Source organism: Podarcis gaigeae (assembly GCF_964106915.1).
Source record: "Podarcis gaigeae genome assembly, chromosome: 7".
In the NCBI taxonomy this organism is placed as follows: Eukaryota; Metazoa; Chordata; class Lepidosauria; order Squamata; family Lacertidae; genus Podarcis; species Podarcis gaigeae.
This window is the reverse complement of record NC_139683.1, coordinates 46,454,693-46,471,411: the sequence shown is the minus strand read 5'-3', so window position 1 is coordinate 46,471,411 and position 16,719 is coordinate 46,454,693. Positions and strand designations below refer to the sequence as shown.

Genomic DNA, 16,719 nt, shown 5'->3' with positions numbered 1-16,719 from the left:
TGTCATTTTAATCGTTGCCTCACCTGCTCTTGCACACCTGTAGCAGGAGCTTGGGGTGCAAGAATTAGCAAGTGAAGTTTTCATTGGTATAGAGAGAAGCATGATCAGCTGCTCATTGGTGCAGATCAAAGGGGTTGTTCAGGCTCAGTTAAAGGTTCCAGTTCAAAAGGCGACAAATGGTACAGTAGCTCTCTGGATTAGCCTGTTTTAGATATTTTTGGCCTGGCCTGTTTGTTTTAGATATTAAAGCATTAACATTCCCTTTGATTTAAAGCCTGTTTTGTTAGAGTGATCATTAACGCCCATGCATCTGGACCATCACCTGCTTGGCACACATTTAACATTAGGTCCACGCTGGAAAAAGTTTCAGCTGCTAAATCTTCAGAACTTGTGCCAGATCTCAGCAGTAATGCCTGTTTTTTTGTGCCAGGAGCTGAACAATGGAATAGATAGGGAGTAGGGAATCTGTGGTTCTCCAGCTGCTGTTCTATAACCACTCCCACCATACCTGGCCACTGGACATGCTGGCGTTGGCTTGTGGCAGTTTGGGAGTCCAACTACATCTGAAGTGCTTGCCCACTCCTGGAATATATAAAGTGCACCTGAGTGTGTGCAAAAAGCATGTTCTATACCAGTAACTATGGAGAATCCCTATCCTCATCAAGGAATGAGGAAAGAACTTCCTAGTCAAAGAGGATGTGTCCATAAATGCTCAAGTCCCAAGTCTCTGGTGTGTTACTTTGTTGGGGGGGGGGGGGGGCAAGAGTTAAGGCTGCAATTGATCCTGTTCATCTGGGAGTAAGCAACATTGACATCAATGGGGCTTCTAGGTAGACAATTGTACAGTGGTACCTCGGGTTACATACACTACAGGGTACATATGCTTCAAGTTACAGACTCCGCTAACCCAGAAATAGTACCTCGGGTTAAGAACTTTGCTTCAGGATGAGAACAGAAATCGTGCTCCGGCAGCAGGAGGAGGCCCCATTAGCTAAAGTGGTGCTTCAGGTAAAGAACAGTTTAAGGTTAAGTATGGACCTCTGGAACGAATTAAATACTTAACCCGAGGTACCACTGTACTGTAACACATTTATTATGGTATAAACTCGTAAGTCCACAAAAGGTTATGCCATAATAAACCTGAGAAACACTATCCATTTTTGGGGTGTGTTTGGGAGAAAGTTAGCATTGCAGTGCGCCTGTGCATGTTAGAAACAGGTTTGTTTGTTTTTCTGAGTTCAATCGCAAACCCCGTTAAAGCACATTGGAAGCACCAAAGAATTCTGGGCCCTGTAGTTCATCCCTCGCAGAGTTACTACTTCCAGCAACCCTTAAGAAACTACAGCGCCCAGAATTCTTTGAGGCAGGGCGGGAAATGCGTGAAAAAGGCACAGTTGCGCAGCTAGCCTCGGCGCTCCAGGATAAGCGCAAACTCCACACGATTATCCCCTTGGAGTTGCATCGCAGCGCGACCCTAACTCAGCCAGGATTCCGGCCAGCCTCTTTCCGCCTTGTGGGGCTCTAACTTGTGGGGCCGCCCCTTCCTCTCTAGCTCTTCCCTGTTCTTCGAGCCTGCTCGGCATTTGCTTCCCCCTCCAACCTCCTCCCCTCGGATGCGGCCGCCCACAAGCGCCGCGCGGGCCAATCGGCGTCCCGGAGGGATCCCCAGGGGTCGGCGGAAAGCGGATTCCCGCAGAACTCCCGCCGGAGACTCCCTGTCGCGATGGGCCGAGGGAGGGTGTTGGGTCTGGCCGCCAGCGACGTCCGCTTCCCCACGTCCCTGGCCCGCCATGGCTCAGATGCGATGGTAAGCGCTGCGCCCGGGCGCGCCCTCTGCCAAGGCGCCGCGCCGCAGCCGGATCTCCGACGGCTCCAGCAGGGCAGATCTCCTCGGGCGCCCACGCTAGATCTCGCCGATTGGGCTCGCCTGCCTCTCTTGCTTTCCTCCCTCGGGCGTTTTCCCAAGCTCAACGGAGCTGCGGAAGTTGAATCTCCTAGTTTTCAATGGGTTAGGATGCTAGTCGGTCACTTTAGACGTGTTCCTGCTTTCTCTGCTCTTGGATCTGTCGTGATTTAGACACCACGCTGCTTGTCCCTTTACGCAGCTAGGTTTGAATGGGCAAATAGCTTCATGACAGGTATTATCAGCCCCGTGCAAGCTTGTGTGAGGCCCGGGGTGGGAATCTCGCTGGAATAAAGTTATAAACTCAAACCAAAAAGCATCCAGTGCCATGGGCGTAGCCGGGATTTTTGTTGGGGGGGTGCAGGGCTTTGTTAGGGGCGGACAAGACTTTTGTTGGGTGGGCAGAACCGAAATGATTGGTCAGTTAAGTATTTCTATTGTTTTACCTGACCTGGGGGGGCAGCTGCCCCCGCCCCGCCCCCCGTCCAGTGCCGTGGGGAGCAGCGGGGTGGTGGCCAGTTTATCCCTCTGAGGTTGGGGCAAGTGTACCTGACTGCCCCCACCTCTTCACCTCTTAACTAAAATTCTATAGCACCCTTCATCTGAGGATCACATGATGATCCTTTAAAAACAGAAAAATACATAACATAGTAACAAACACAAAACAATAAACGCCATACCCACAGGGGAGAAACTACATCATGTTCTACACTGTTCCCTTTTATTGTTAGTAAATTCATGGGGAAATTTCTTAATGAAGAAAAAGTTGCTGCTTCCTGTTTGAAGGCTTTCGCTGCCCTTTCCTACAACACTGATGGTAAATAGATACACTACACCTCTTGATTTAAAACAAAAAAAAAAACCCTTATTCAGAAAAATTGTACTTGGTGAAGATATCTATGTAAGAAGCCAGATGTAGATGCAAGTGTGTGTGTGTGTGTGTGTGTGTGTGTGTGTGTGTGTTGCTGGCATCAATATTGGTTGTTTTTGCTCTTCCGTTTAGCACCCCGACCCAGATTATTCTGCAGTTTATGTTGAAATAGAAACAGATGCTCCTGATGGGCTCAAAGGTTATGGCTTAACATTTACGCTGGGCAAAGGGACAGAAGTGGGTAAGTTATCATGTTGCCTCTGATTTAAATTAATGATCTGTTGTGAGAATGACAATTCCTCATTGGAAAGGGCCTCCAAGAGGAAATCTAAGTTCAGGAGCTTTCTTGATCTTTGTACTAATAAGTCATGTATTGCAACTGCTCCGCTGCAAAGCCATAGAGCACTGAAGCCTTTTGGCCAAGGGTTAGAGAATTTTCATTACTTCTGTTAGTGTTAATACTACTTCAATATTGAGGGTACCTACAAAACTCTTGCTATTTCCTGTTGCCTTAGGCATGGCATTTAATGGCAAGCTATCCTTGCAGCTCTCAACTGCAGGTTACCAGAGTGTTGCTTTAAGCAGCCTCCCTCCATTTTTTCAGCAATCATGATGATATTTGAAATATACTCAGAGTCGCAAAGTGATTTCATGCTCTTTATTCAGCTCATAGTGGTGAGGAGGAATGAATGTCCCCTCAAAGTATCTGCTTTATATACATTATTTACACAATGGGCTGCACATGATTGGCTAATTCTGGAATTCTACTGTAAGCCAATCAGGTTGTGAATTCACTTCTATCTGCAGCATGATTGGGTGGTTCCTGCCAACCAATCATATTGCTGCATTGTTCTGAGACCAATCAGACTGCTGCATTCTGAATCCTATTGTTCTAGGACCAATCAGACTGCTGCCTTTTGGATCCTATTGTTCTAGGACCAATCAGACTGTTGCAGTTTGGATCCTATTCAATTCAGTACATAACAATATTTTAAAAACTTCTTGCCCTGAACATCAGCTCAAACGTGCTAATGCCAGCACTCAACAGGGTTGGTAGCACTGATGTGAAGTTGTTGCATTCCTTTGGACTCAACCATAGAGTTAAGAAGCTTTTAAACATAAATCCCATATTATGAAGGGCTGCCATTAGTGGACTCTATCACCACCTGCTGGCTACTTCCAGAGGGGCAGCCATATTTGTTTGCTGACGCAAAAAACCAAGCTTGTGGCATCTTAAAAACCAACCAGATGTCAGGACTGGGGAACCTCTGGGCCTTCTTTGAAGAATTTCAGTCACCATGTGAAAATAACAGCCCCTATAGATGTAAGAGCCTTCTGGTTCTTCAGATAAAATTTATCTAATAAATAAACATTTTCAAATTATGTTTTTGTATAGTCTTGACTTTAAATGAGTAAATATAGACCTTGATGCCTTTCTGCTGCATCTGGAACCTAATATTTATTGTAAAACAGGGATAGGAAACTGTGGCCCTTCATTGGTTATTTGACTCCAGTTCCCATCAGCTCTAGCCAGCAAGTTACCTTACCTCATACGTGTCTGTTTCAGAATAACTGGATGCAAACTGCCCCATCTCTTCCCACATTTAATGTTCTCTCACGTTTCGATCTTGCCACATGCACTTCACAGACCTGTAGCACATTCCTGGAAAAACTCTACTTAAATTTCATGCCATTTTCTAATCATACACACACAATGGGCACTTCTGTGGATAACGTGTACTCTCCTGCTCCCCAGAATTCATTCTGATCTAGTTATCTGTGTAGATTTGCCTGCCATTTAGCAACAGAGTTCAACCTGGATAAATTTTGCTTCTTTTAAAACACATGAAAAGTTTCCTATGCTCATCATCAGTGGTGTGCTTTACATTTAAGGAATAACTGGAAAGCACTCTCAAGCAGCAGGTGAAATTCTATCATTTACCAGGGTGTGTGTGTATAAATGGTGATGTAAAATGTTGCAAACACGATCAGATTTAAAGCAAAGATTTTAACACACAACAGTTGCAATATCAGCTACTATTTTCTTCTAGAAATATTTTGGCTACTTCCTCCCCCCACCTGCCCCCGCCCCCCGCATATCTTCTGCCAATGCAAACTGCTGAGCAATTTTCCCATAGGTTTGGGTTTCTGCTTAGTATAGTAACGTCTTAGCCACCTGCGGTTCCTTCGATCCCAGTGCAACAACAACAGAATCATAATCCTTTAAAGCCTTTCCACTCCACTGCAGTATCTTGCTGCAGCTATTAACACTAGTAAATGAGTTGCAAGGCATGATGTTGATCAAGCAGCTGTGATAACCCTAATCGGATTATATGACTTACAGTTCTCTTTTGATATCCTTTACTGCTTCTGTTCACCTCAGCTGAAGTAAGAGGAGTTTGGCTTATGCATAATGCAGATACTTTCTGTACACCCTACCTTATCCCACTTCTGCTAGGAAGGAATTGATGGCATGCAATCCCTTTGGAGTTCTGTTATTTTCTTGCCAAAATTAGGAACTGCTTTACAAAATCTGATTAGTTCAATCTACCTTCATCTGCCACTCCTCTTTCATCAGTGGTTCTTTCTGCTTCCATTTCTGTGCCAATAATACTCTGGTTGCAGTTGTCGCATATAAAAACAATTTTTTATCTTGTCTTTTACAATATCAAGTCAAAATGTTTCTGGTTGTTGTTGTTTTTAAATAAATGTATATTTCAACATCTTTTTCATCTCATTATAAATCATTTCCCAGAAGCCTTTCACTTTCTTACATTCCCACCACAGATGATAAAAAGTGCCTTCCTTTTCCTTACATTTCCAAAATTTGTTACTTATTTTATACATTTTAGCTAATTTCACTGGTGCAATATAGCATCTATACATCATTTTCATTACACTTTCTTTCAAAGCATTGCATGCAATAAATTGTCTTCCTTCTTTCCATAATTTCTCCCAGTCTTTTAGCTGTATATTATAACCAAAATCTTTGGCCCAATGTATCATTCCCGTCTTAACCTCTTCATCTTTCAAATGCCATTCCAACAGCAATTTATACATTTTTTACAATGTTTTAAATTTGTTATTAAATTTGTTATTTGTTCTCCTGAAACACTAGCAGTCCTTTCATAATGACCAGGTTGCCTGCCTCCCTATGAAGCCAATTGTGTATAAGAATTTTCAGGAAAGCCCTGTCAATATCTGGGTAGTGTTTTCAAGGGACATGGAAGAAGGCTTTGTCTGTGACTGCACTCAGGCTGGAATTCCCTTCCTTGTGAGAGCTGATGGCACTTTCCACCTGTTTAGACAAGCCTTTGGCCTCATTATTTACCACTCCCATTTACTTGATTTATAACCTGCCTTCCAAGAAGTTCCTAGCTGAGCTTAAGTGGCTTTAGGATTAATCCTCCTCCTGTATTTGTCATACTGTAATTTTACATACTTTTGTTGTCCACCTCATGCTAAGTGCAGAAAGGTAGAAGTAAAGTGCCAATGACAATTCCTTGAATTAACCAATCATCCCTGGCCAAACTGGTATTTCATCGCTCTAGGATTTCATTCAAGAGTTGTTTTTGGTTTGAAGGACTGAACACACAATATTTTCACAGCTCACTAAAATCCTGGATTCATTTGCAGTTTAAAATCCTTTAAGATCTTGGTGTATTTTGCAGTTGTCTGTGCAGTCAATGCACTCTCTGCTCATGTGGTCAATAAAGACTTGGATGAAATAATTGGTGATTTTCGAGGTTTCTACCGCCAGCTCACCAGTGATGGGCAACTCCGATGGGTAAGATACTTTCCAGCATTTTGGAATAAGGCTAACGCATGAATGCAAAAGTGTCCATGTAAGAAAAAATAACTGGAAATCTATTTACCGTATTGGCCCGAATATAAGCCGCACCCGCAAATAAGCCGCACCTTTAAAATACAAAGGGGGAAAAGGAAAAAAATACAATACCCGAATATAAGCTGCTCCCTTAACATTGGGTTACAGGCTGAAAATTGCTGTGGTTGGTAGAATTGTAACTCCAAGCCAATTTAAGGCTTTGATCTTGCAAGCCCGCAAAAGTTACCATACAATTGCTAAAATCGCAAATTGCTGTTCAGTTGCTACAATTCTGCAGGCACTCACACCCATAAATGGCAAATGAACAGTCTCAAGCTCACAAATAGGCATTTTTTTTTCCGTTACATTTTACCGTATGTCTGTTTCAGCAGCAATACTGTAAAAGCCAATTTTTGTAATCCGCACTTTTAACTTTTCATGTTTGGAATTTGGGAGGGAAAGTGCTGCTTATATTTGGGCCAATACAGTAGGTATTGATCCTGCCATCAGACATGTAGAGCTGACTTGGTGCAACCTAAGACTTAGGTTCAACATTGCTTGTATTCTTGTATTTGTGGCAACGTCAAATGCTCTCACTCAGCCCCATTTATTAACTTACACATTTTCAACAAATATTCACTAAATACCACTATTGTACAAACCCCAAACAATGCAGGGACATTGCTAAGTGAGTTGCGCCTGTCATGTTATGGTTTTGTACAAGCCAATGTATATGTTTGTGCTGGGTGTGCTGGAAAATACTAGCTGTACTTTAATACGCCTTGGAATATAATTGACCTCAATTTATCTAAATCTCAAAGGGCTGATTTGCATGACATGGAAAGCCAAACTCTGACTTACCAAGAATGTGTGGGATCCTGGAGAGGAGCTTCAACCACTTTATTCCTCCCTAGTCCTTTTTGCTTCTGTGATGGGCAGAGCTAAGCTCAGTGCAAGTGGGTAAGTTTTATGCTCGCTTGGTGAGGCAAGGTTTGTTCTTGGTTACAGCTTATAGTTAGTGAGAAGAGAACTTAACCAGGAGTCCCTGTTCAGAGGGCGTGCTAAACCATATATTTGCATGGTGGTTTAATTGACCAGGGAGGAGCAAAGTGGTTGTGAAACATCTCTTTGGGAGCCTGCATGGTTCACAGTCTTGCTCCAAGGTAGTTTGGCTAAACGTGTCATGCAGCTCCCCTTCACTGTTTTCTTCCATACAAATATGTATTCATATTCTTGGGAACCAAGAATTATAGGCTTACAGAACTGCAAGGAGACATGTAGCTGCTTATTCCATGAAAAGGGTATCCTTGCTCAACCTTTTCTTGATATCTTTCAAGCAAGGAGGCTGCCTTAGCTAGATTATTCTAAATGCTTTAGATACCTTGTAGGCCTTTGCAGAGAGTCTTGTCATACTTATCTCTTCATGGCTACCATAATATATTGACGACATCCTTTTGTCGACAGATTGGTCCTGAGAAAGGAGCTGTGCATTTAGCCACGGCTGCTATTCTGAATGCGGTCTGGGACTTGTGGGCCAAACAGGAAGGGAAGGTAATGGATTGGAAAGAAGTGGACAAGACTATCACAGTTTAGTCCACCTCCCAACTGTTCTGTTTTTCCATGAATGGAAGGGTAGGAATCTTCCTAATTTCAGGTGGCCCTCAAGAGACACATGCGGTAGGTGGGTGTTGCCCACCAGTAGTCATGACTGGAGTAGGAATAGCTAGAACTGGTGCAAACCATGCCTGCAAATGGACAAAGCAAGGCTCATAGCAAGCTGTTTGAAGGTGTGCCATTAGCATCAATCAGCTGACTGAGGCAAAAATGCACCTTCAAAGGGGCTCACTGACAGCAGCGATCAGTTCCAAGGCATGGTTGCATCTCTACCTCCTTCAAGGCAGGTGAGACGTTCAGTCATCTCTCTCCTAGAATCATAGAATTGTAGAGCTGAAAGGGACCCCGAGAACCATCTAGTTCAACTCCTTGCAATGCAGGAATATGCAGTTGTCCCATACAGGGATTGAACCTGCAACCTTGGCATTATCAGCACCATGCTGTAATCAACTGAGCTGCCCAGGCCTGCCAGTTCTCAGTAGCCATGAGAGGCAAAGGCTGAGCAAACAGGTGGCAGGTTGTAGCACTCCATACCTTGCCAGCATTCTTAGGCTGCATCAGCTCAAAGTATCCAAATGGAAATGCCTTGTCATAATACATAATGTTCCCATAATGCATCCTGTTATTGACTGCTACCACAGTGACATCTGAGGTTGAGTGTATCTGCATGGCCAAATACATGCAGAGTGTAAGAAAAATCCAGAGGTGCTCCTTAAAATACTGGGGAACTAGCCACAGATTCAGGGCAAAGCCCCTCATCACCTTGGCCAGCCTATCAGAGGAAAGCAAGCAGCCTCTAACCTGTGCATTCAGCATCCTGGGCCCCTGCAGAGAGCATGTTAACAGAAATGACTATTATCATCCAGTTGCAAAAGGCAGGTGTTGTACTTAATGGAATCTGAGCACCAATTCATAACAATTTCTGGCTCGCATGTCAAAGAATATAAGCAGCTGTCTTTCTGTAACCTGTTAATTTACCCTAACAGCTGCTATAAGTGTTCAAACACAGGGATGGGGAAAATCTGTCCCCCTTCAGATTTTGTTGGAATACATCTCCTATCATCTCAGGCTGTCAGTCATAGCTGCAACTGATGGGACTTGGAGTCCAACAACAGGCCTCCCCTCCCTCAGACCTGACATAGCAACTTTAAATATTTCAATCTCTCTCTCTCATTTTTTTTAAAGCCACTCTGGAAACTGCTTGTTGACATGGTAAGAAAGAAACTGTATTATTGTTTATTCATGTCCTTGCTGTGCTAAAGTAATGGTATAAAGCTATGGTTACAAATCACGACCTATCGCTAGTTAAATAGTTTGTGGCAAAAATCCACAAAGTCTTCTGAGTCCTGTGGACTACACAGTTTACTTTCCATCTCTGTGCTTCCTACACTGCTGTGCAAACAATTGTCCGTGAACAATGCTGTACCAGATGTTAGTTGGCATTTATAGTGCTCATTTTAAAAAAAGTGCAGTAAGAAAGAAATGCCATGATTGTCAATATTACAATAGAAATCCATATTTATGTTGTTTTTAAGTTGGTTGGTGTGTAATTTGATATCACTAAACATTTGAGGCTTAAGTAATCAAAGAAAAGTAAGCAAATAGCTATTTAAATTTGTGTGCTCTTTTGGTCCTCAAAGTAATCTAGTGTATTTTCATTATTTGTTTTCCTGTAGCACCATCTATATACAGAGCACTTTATAACGAACAAGTTTGGCAGGTCCCTATTCCAAGAGGCTAATATATATATACATGATCCACATCTAAAATTGTACAGCCTGCATGTTTTAGTATTTGTTGCATCAGGTTACTCGTTTGAACATCAATTTTGCAGCTTGTTATGCTGCTTGTTTGCATTTGCCTCTGTTATGCACAGGGCTTTCTCAATGAATGTTTGCTGTGTTGAGGTCCTGTCTCTATACAAACCAGATTCTAAAGATCAGTGGCTTTCAATTCATGTGCCACATCAGATTACACCCCTGGCTGAGCACAGTTCCACTTTACCAATGCTGCCCTTGCATTGTTTTGTTGGTTTAAGCACAGGATTTGTTCTATATTTTTATTGTTTGTGTTTATATGGTTTTTGTCCTGGCCTTCAGCTAGCACAATAAACTTATTGAACTTCAACCAATGCCACCCAGTGGGAGAGTACAGAAGAGCGTCGGTGTGCTTTGTATGTGTGCAACAATATCAGCATTGAAACTCACAGTTGGTTTCAAACTTGGTCCTTTTGTTATTTTGCTTCCACCACTGTAAGGTGCCAGGATATTTCCAGAGTAGGACGTTGTGGGCTCACATCTTGCTCTGGTCACAGCCAGCAAAGGTGGGCGTGCATCAACAGACCTCTGAACACACAAACCTGTTCATGGACAATGTCTCTTGGACTGGGTTAATCATACATGGTGTTTCACTTCTCAAATAATACAACAATTTGATTCCTTTTTCCTTACCAGGATCCCAAACAGTTGTTATCTTGCATAGATTTCAGATACATTACGGATGCCCTGACAGAAGAAGAAGCTCTCAGTAAGTTATTTTTATAGGCCGCAAAACCTACATTCCCTTACTTTAGGTTAGCCCTACTGATTTCTTTCTATTAACCAAGTCCAGAAATTTAATATTCAGTAATTAGTAAGTAGAGTGCTTTTTCTCAGTACAATGGTACCTTGGTTCTCAAACTTACTGTAATCCATTCTGGAAGTCCGTTCCAGAACCAAGGTGCGCTTTCCCATAGAAAGTAATGCAAAATGGATTAATCTGTTCCAGACTTTTAAAAACAACCCCTAAAACAGCAATTTAACATGAATTTTACTATCTCACGAGACCATTGATCCATAAAATGAAAGCAATAAACAATGTACTGCAGTCACACAATCAATCAGTAGCTGAACTGGGTTCCACACAGTCACAGAAACAAAAGAAAAAAGGTGCAAAAACAAAAACGCAAAATAAATAGCAAAAACAGACAGACCTCAGCGTGGCACTCAAAACGGAGCACGTTCGGCTTCCGAAAAAAGTTCGCAAACTGTAACACTTCCGGGTTTGCAGTGTTTGGGTTCCAAGTTGTTTGAGTACCAAGGCGTTTGAGAACCAAGGTACCACTGTACTTAATGTGCATTAGCTCAGTAAACTTTTAAACTGTTCTTAGAGCAGACCACTACAACATCTCTTCCCTGTTTAGTGAAGTTTTAAATGTTTGAAGTTTTATTCTGTTTTTAGTCCTCTGTTGGGAGCTGCCCAGAGTGGCTGTGGAAACCCATCCAGATGGGCGGGGTATAAATAATAAAATTATTATTATTATTATTATTATTATTATTTTCTTCTTCTTCTTCTTCTTCTTCTTCTTCTTCTTCTTCTTCTTCTTCTTCTTCTTCTTCTTCTTCTTCCAAATAGGGAGTCAGGGCGCTGAGGTTGAAAAGGAATGGTTTACCTATTACACCCTGCCACCAGTGAATCTGTGACTAAGAAGAGGCAGAGGTTTAAACTGTGAACTGTACTTCATGGCTCATGATTTAGGCTTCTGTGTAACAACAGCTCAGAATATAGACCCTGTAATTATTTGTACAGCAAGTGCACTTCCATGTAATTTTGCTTTATAAAAATAGCACTCTTTATAAATAAAGATAGGAATGACATTGCATTTTGGTTTTAACATTGTGCTTTCTCTTTTCATTTCACTAGCAATCCTTCAAAGTGGCCTAGTGGGGAAAAAACAAAGAGGTAAGCAGAGCAACTCTTCCTTCTGCTGTTAGTTGATTATTAGTTTGACTCCCAAAAGGTTATTCTGAAACTGGATATGGGAAACGGACACTGATGTCTCACATCCATAGCGACATAGCCTTCTTTTTCTTTCTTCTTAAAACAGGGAGTCTGTGGCCCTCCAAATGTTGTTGGACTCCCACCTTCCCTGACCATTGGGCATGCTGGCTGGCGATGAGGAGAGTTGCGAATCCAACAACAAGTGGTGGTTCCTCAACCCTTCTTTAAAGGCAGCGTTTGGAAACTCTAGCTACTTTCAGGCAAAGCAGTGGGAAATGACCCTGTGGGAACCCAGGCTTTTCATTCATCCTAGAGGTCTTTTTAAACATTTTTACTTTAGTGTCCAGTTGTTGCAGGGAATCCAGATGTGTTTTCCCAGGGTAGCGATTCTGTTGCAAGGAAATTTCATTTAAATTGCTGGTGGTGACGTTCTGCCTCTTTGTAGAAGAACAAATGTTGGAATGCGGCTACCCAGCTTATACCACATCGTGTGCTTGGCTAGGCTATCCAGACCAACAACTGAAACAGGTTTGGTTCTTCCGCACTCTTTCCATTTAGACCTCTGCTTTGAGTTCAGATGCACAAAAGATGAACAAACATAATTGCTTTAGGCAGTACAGAGGAAGAGTCAGAAGCAAATTCCATTTTCAAATGCAGCTGTCAGATATTGTCATTTTTTTGGCATGCACATGGGTCACTCTTGCTCTTAGACCGGTTCACACTAGGGATGGAGGAGAAATTTGATCCAGTTTGCATTAAAATACGAACTTTACTAATGCAGAGTTTCCAAAATAATATGCAAATGGAAACACAGCCACCGTTCAGACCTTTTAAAACCAAGTAATGTGTGCAAAAATGCATATACTGGGATACTGTGTCCATAAAAGTGCATGTATTAATGAAAATAACATTCAAAAAATGCATTATTTTAGGGGAAAGTGCTTTACAAAAATATGTCTCTAGGCATGATTGCATACAAAAAGGTGTAAATTAGGAGACGTGCACTAAATGCTGTTGGATTTTCACAATGATTTTTTTTTTATTGCAAAGTGTTGAAATGTGGAGAACTGAATTTAGGACTAAAAAGGAGAAACTGAGAGGGAACGAAATTGCAGAGATGGGCAAATCTGTCCAATTTTCCCTGGCTGTTGTATGTGGGTGGGATATGGAAACAAGTCTTAAAGGGTTTGTTCTTTCTCCTGCTGTGCATAGAACAATTTATATGAATCAAGGTCCATGTGTGGAAACGCCGGTTTAAGTAGATATTGCTCCCATGATCCATTTGCCCCTCTTTTGTGACAGACAGATCTCCCAGAATAGACTCTCCCTTCAATACTGCATGCCTGGTGGATAGACACACTTGTATTGTACACATACAATTTCTTCTCACTCCCTATTTTTTCAGTCTTTGCAAACCTGGTGCCCTCCAGATGTTTTTGAACTACACAACTTCCATCAGCTCCAGCCAGCATAACTGTGTTGACCGACGCTGATGGGAGTTGCATTCCAAAATATTTGGAGGGTACTAGTTTTGCAGAGGCTGCTCTAGACGGGTGAACCTAAAAAGCAATAAATCTTAAATCACGCTAAGCGAGTGAACTCACCATTAACATGTGAAATACGCTGCTATGAAAAGCAAGACAATAAAACCAACAGATTCTGTCAGTTCGGCTAAGAGTCCTTTTGTACAAATGGTTGTTCACGTGTGCTATATGTGTGTGTGTGACAGATGTAACTTTCTTGGCAGCTTTGTACTGAAGCGCTGAAGGATGGTTGGACCAGGTATAGTCAATTTATATTGAATACTTCACTTCTAGTTGTATAAGATATACATAACAGGCAAGTTCTGGTTTGTCAGGAAAACGACAAAAGAAAATGAATTTTCTTAGCTTTGTTGTCAGAAGTTATTGATTTGCTTCCAAAGTGGGCGACACAATTGCTGCTTTATGTACATACAGGCACTGTCAGGAGCTCGTCCTACACTCAAGTAGGACACTGGCAGAGAGACATGCCCGACTGGCATGTTCTCTCCCTCCTGGTCGTTCGTTCGGGAGCTTCAAAAGCTTTCTTCAGCCCGAACATCACAGCAACTGATGCCAACAGACATCGGCACGCTTAGGGATCTGCAGAGTTTGTGCAGCTTGCGTAACAGACCTCAGCAACTCAGCATTTTGGCTAATCTACTTTATTTAAATATAAACACGCATGGAGAACTGCAACATGGCTCCCTCTCTCTCTAGCATCAGACAGCAAGGAGAAATAACGAAGGACAATAGTCCCACTTCACAGAACACAGTAACAAACATCCTGTCTCCGTCACTTCCCACTTTGTGAAGTCAAAACATACACCGTCATGTGATAGACAACAATCCCATGACTGCAATCATGGAGCAGAAATTCTAACAGGCACTACATCCAAAAGTTGCAATCATGGTTGGTACTTCACCTGCCTACCTGCTGCCTGCATTTCTTCTTCTGTTTCATGGGAGGTAGGGGGTAGGGGCAAGGCAGGGGCAAGGCCTGCATGGTACCAGCAGTGTGTGCATTTGCACTGGACAGACCTTAACTGCCACATCCCGCATACCCACCCTCCTGGTGAGAAGCAGCAACACAGGTGATGGGCGATCAGGTGAGGACCACCAACCACTACAGCAAAGTTGTTGCCGTCAGTTTTGACAGCTCAGCTCAATTGCTGGGCTGAAGGAAAGAAGAAATGACTGTCCTTCTGCCCCTCAAACAGGTGAGCAGCACAGCTGGTCCCTTTGTTCTGCATTGCAGGGGTATCTGAGCATGTGCATACATGTGCAGGGGAGGCAAGTTGTATCTCCTGTGCACACACAAACTTAGGGTGTGAAGAAACCAACCTAGAACGTCGATCTAGGATTTACGTTTCACCCTAACTGAATCAGGGCATTGGACTCAGTCCTACATCAAGTTACTCATGCTCACATATCACCGAGTCCACCGGTTGGCATGGATTTACATGAGATGTTTTTACACACATTTGAAAGAACAACAGTTGTTGTCGTTCATATTGCTTCTGAAGTTCAGAGTTGGAGAGTAGAGTATAAACTTTTCCAGTTTGGAATTCCTGGGCTAATTCTGAGCCCAAACCAAGTCTTTCACAAGTTCAGTCTCGGTTCACAATTAGTTCATCTCTTAACAACAGTGTTCCTCAGTGCCACAGACAGCCATTTCCTATTTTTTCAAATACACCCACACACCCACACACACACCTGGAAGAGGTGTCTATAAGAAAGGCTGTTCCTTCAGAAGTATTAAGTGGCAGCAACATTGTGGGCACCAAGACTCGTGGGAAATATAGTTATTCACACTTTGCAGATCATTTCTAAGAACTCGGGATCCTTGCATTCAGAACATCGTTACTACAGCAGTTAAGTAATCAAGGCTCCTGGAGCAGGCCTTAAAAAGTAACATTTCATGATAAATTTTGGGAGAAAGTAGAAAGGGGCATCAGGAGTGCTTTTAGAGAGTCTAGGAGGCCTTAATCCCTTGAGTTCCTGTGGGTGTGTTTTACAAGGATATTGTGGGAGAGAAGTATTCTAGGCCTGCAACAAGTTACAGAGCACATGATGGGCCAGGTTTAAAATAAATTAATTCTGCCCTGATCTAAACTGAGTCTATATTAGCTCCTTCTAAGCAAGCAAAGACTTGAGTTTAGCCTTGAAAAGCTTGGCCTTCTCCAGTTCTCATTTTATGCTGTTACATAAAAGATAAAAGAAATGAGTGATCATAGAAGAAGAAAAAAACTTACAAACTTTTAGCCATCTTAATTTTATTACAAATGTGTCTCTAGGTTCAAAGTAAAAGTTGGAGCGGATCTCCAGGATGACATTCGGAGATGCAGACTTGTTAGAGAAATGATTGGTCCTGAAAATATACTGGTATATATCACATATCTAGGGCTATGTTTTGTTGTAATATCATGCTGCCTGTCACTGTCGATCATGTGGATGGTTGGAATCCATCCCTATGTTGGGGTGGAAAGAAACCAGCCATTGATTTTGGCCAGGCTTCCTCTACCTCGGCCCTCCAGATGTTTTAAGACTACAATTCCCATCATCCCTGACCACTGGTCCTCCTAGCTAGGGATCATGGGAGTTGTAGGCCAAAAACATCTGGAGGGCCAAGGTTGAAGAAGCCTGCTTTGCGCATACTGACAAATCTGAGTCTCTTTATTTTTTGGAATCAGCTTTGATGGACTTAATGTTTAAAAATATACATTTTAATTATGTGGCCCTCCAAAACTTTCTTCTGGCACTGTCTTTAGTACAGTGGTACCTCGGCTTACAGACGCTTCAGGTTGCGCATTTTTAGGTTGTGCACCGCGCCGAACCCGGAAGTACCAGAACAGGTTCAATTCAATTTATTTATTTACGGCTGTTAGCCCATAAAATATGTACAAACATAAAAGCACAGAACAGGTTACTTCCAGGTTTCGGCGCTCGCGCATGCGCAGAAACAAAAAATCATGCTTTGCGCATGCGCAGAATCATGACCCATGCATGCACAGACATGGATCACGTTCGCAACCCGAGGTTCCACTGTATAGTATTTTGTTTTCTTATTCATTGTAATAAGGTTAACACATTGTGTGCATTTACTTGGAAGCAAGTCCGACTGAAGCATGCACAGGACTGCAGCCTTAGCCAAAGCATAACTGCTAGGATTTTTCACTACATTTGAGTCCTGTGTTGGTCAATTAATTAGGACGTCATTTCTTTA

General features: G+C 42.5%; 1 protein-coding gene across 2 annotated transcripts in view; it reads left to right on the top strand.

Moving 5' to 3' along the window:
- The first annotated feature begins 1,417 nt into the window (after positions 1–1,417).
- The window catches only part of ENOSF1 (enolase superfamily member 1), a 21,445-nt gene continuing 6,143 nt past the window's right edge, over positions 1,418–16,719 (top strand). The window contains exons 1-10 of one of the 2 annotated variants that reach the window (XR_014566631.1): positions 1,418–1,807; positions 2,907–3,015; positions 6,446–6,561; positions 8,065–8,151; positions 9,400–9,426; positions 10,668–10,740; positions 11,896–11,934; positions 12,419–12,501; positions 13,721–13,755; positions 15,791–15,878. Coding sequence is in view for 1 of the 2 variants with exons in the window: in XM_083748350.1 (XP_083604476.1) it covers positions 1,724–1,807; positions 2,907–3,015; positions 6,446–6,561; positions 8,065–8,151; positions 9,400–9,426; positions 10,668–10,740; positions 11,896–11,934; positions 12,419–12,501; positions 13,721–13,755; positions 15,791–15,878 (741 nt within the window). In the remaining variant the exon portion in view is untranslated. The remainder of the gene's footprint in view (positions 1,808–2,906; positions 3,016–6,445; positions 6,562–8,064; positions 8,152–9,399; positions 9,427–10,667; positions 10,741–11,895; positions 11,935–12,418; positions 12,502–13,720; positions 13,756–15,790; positions 15,879–16,719) is intronic. The other variant, XM_083748350.1, reaches the window with a different exon arrangement.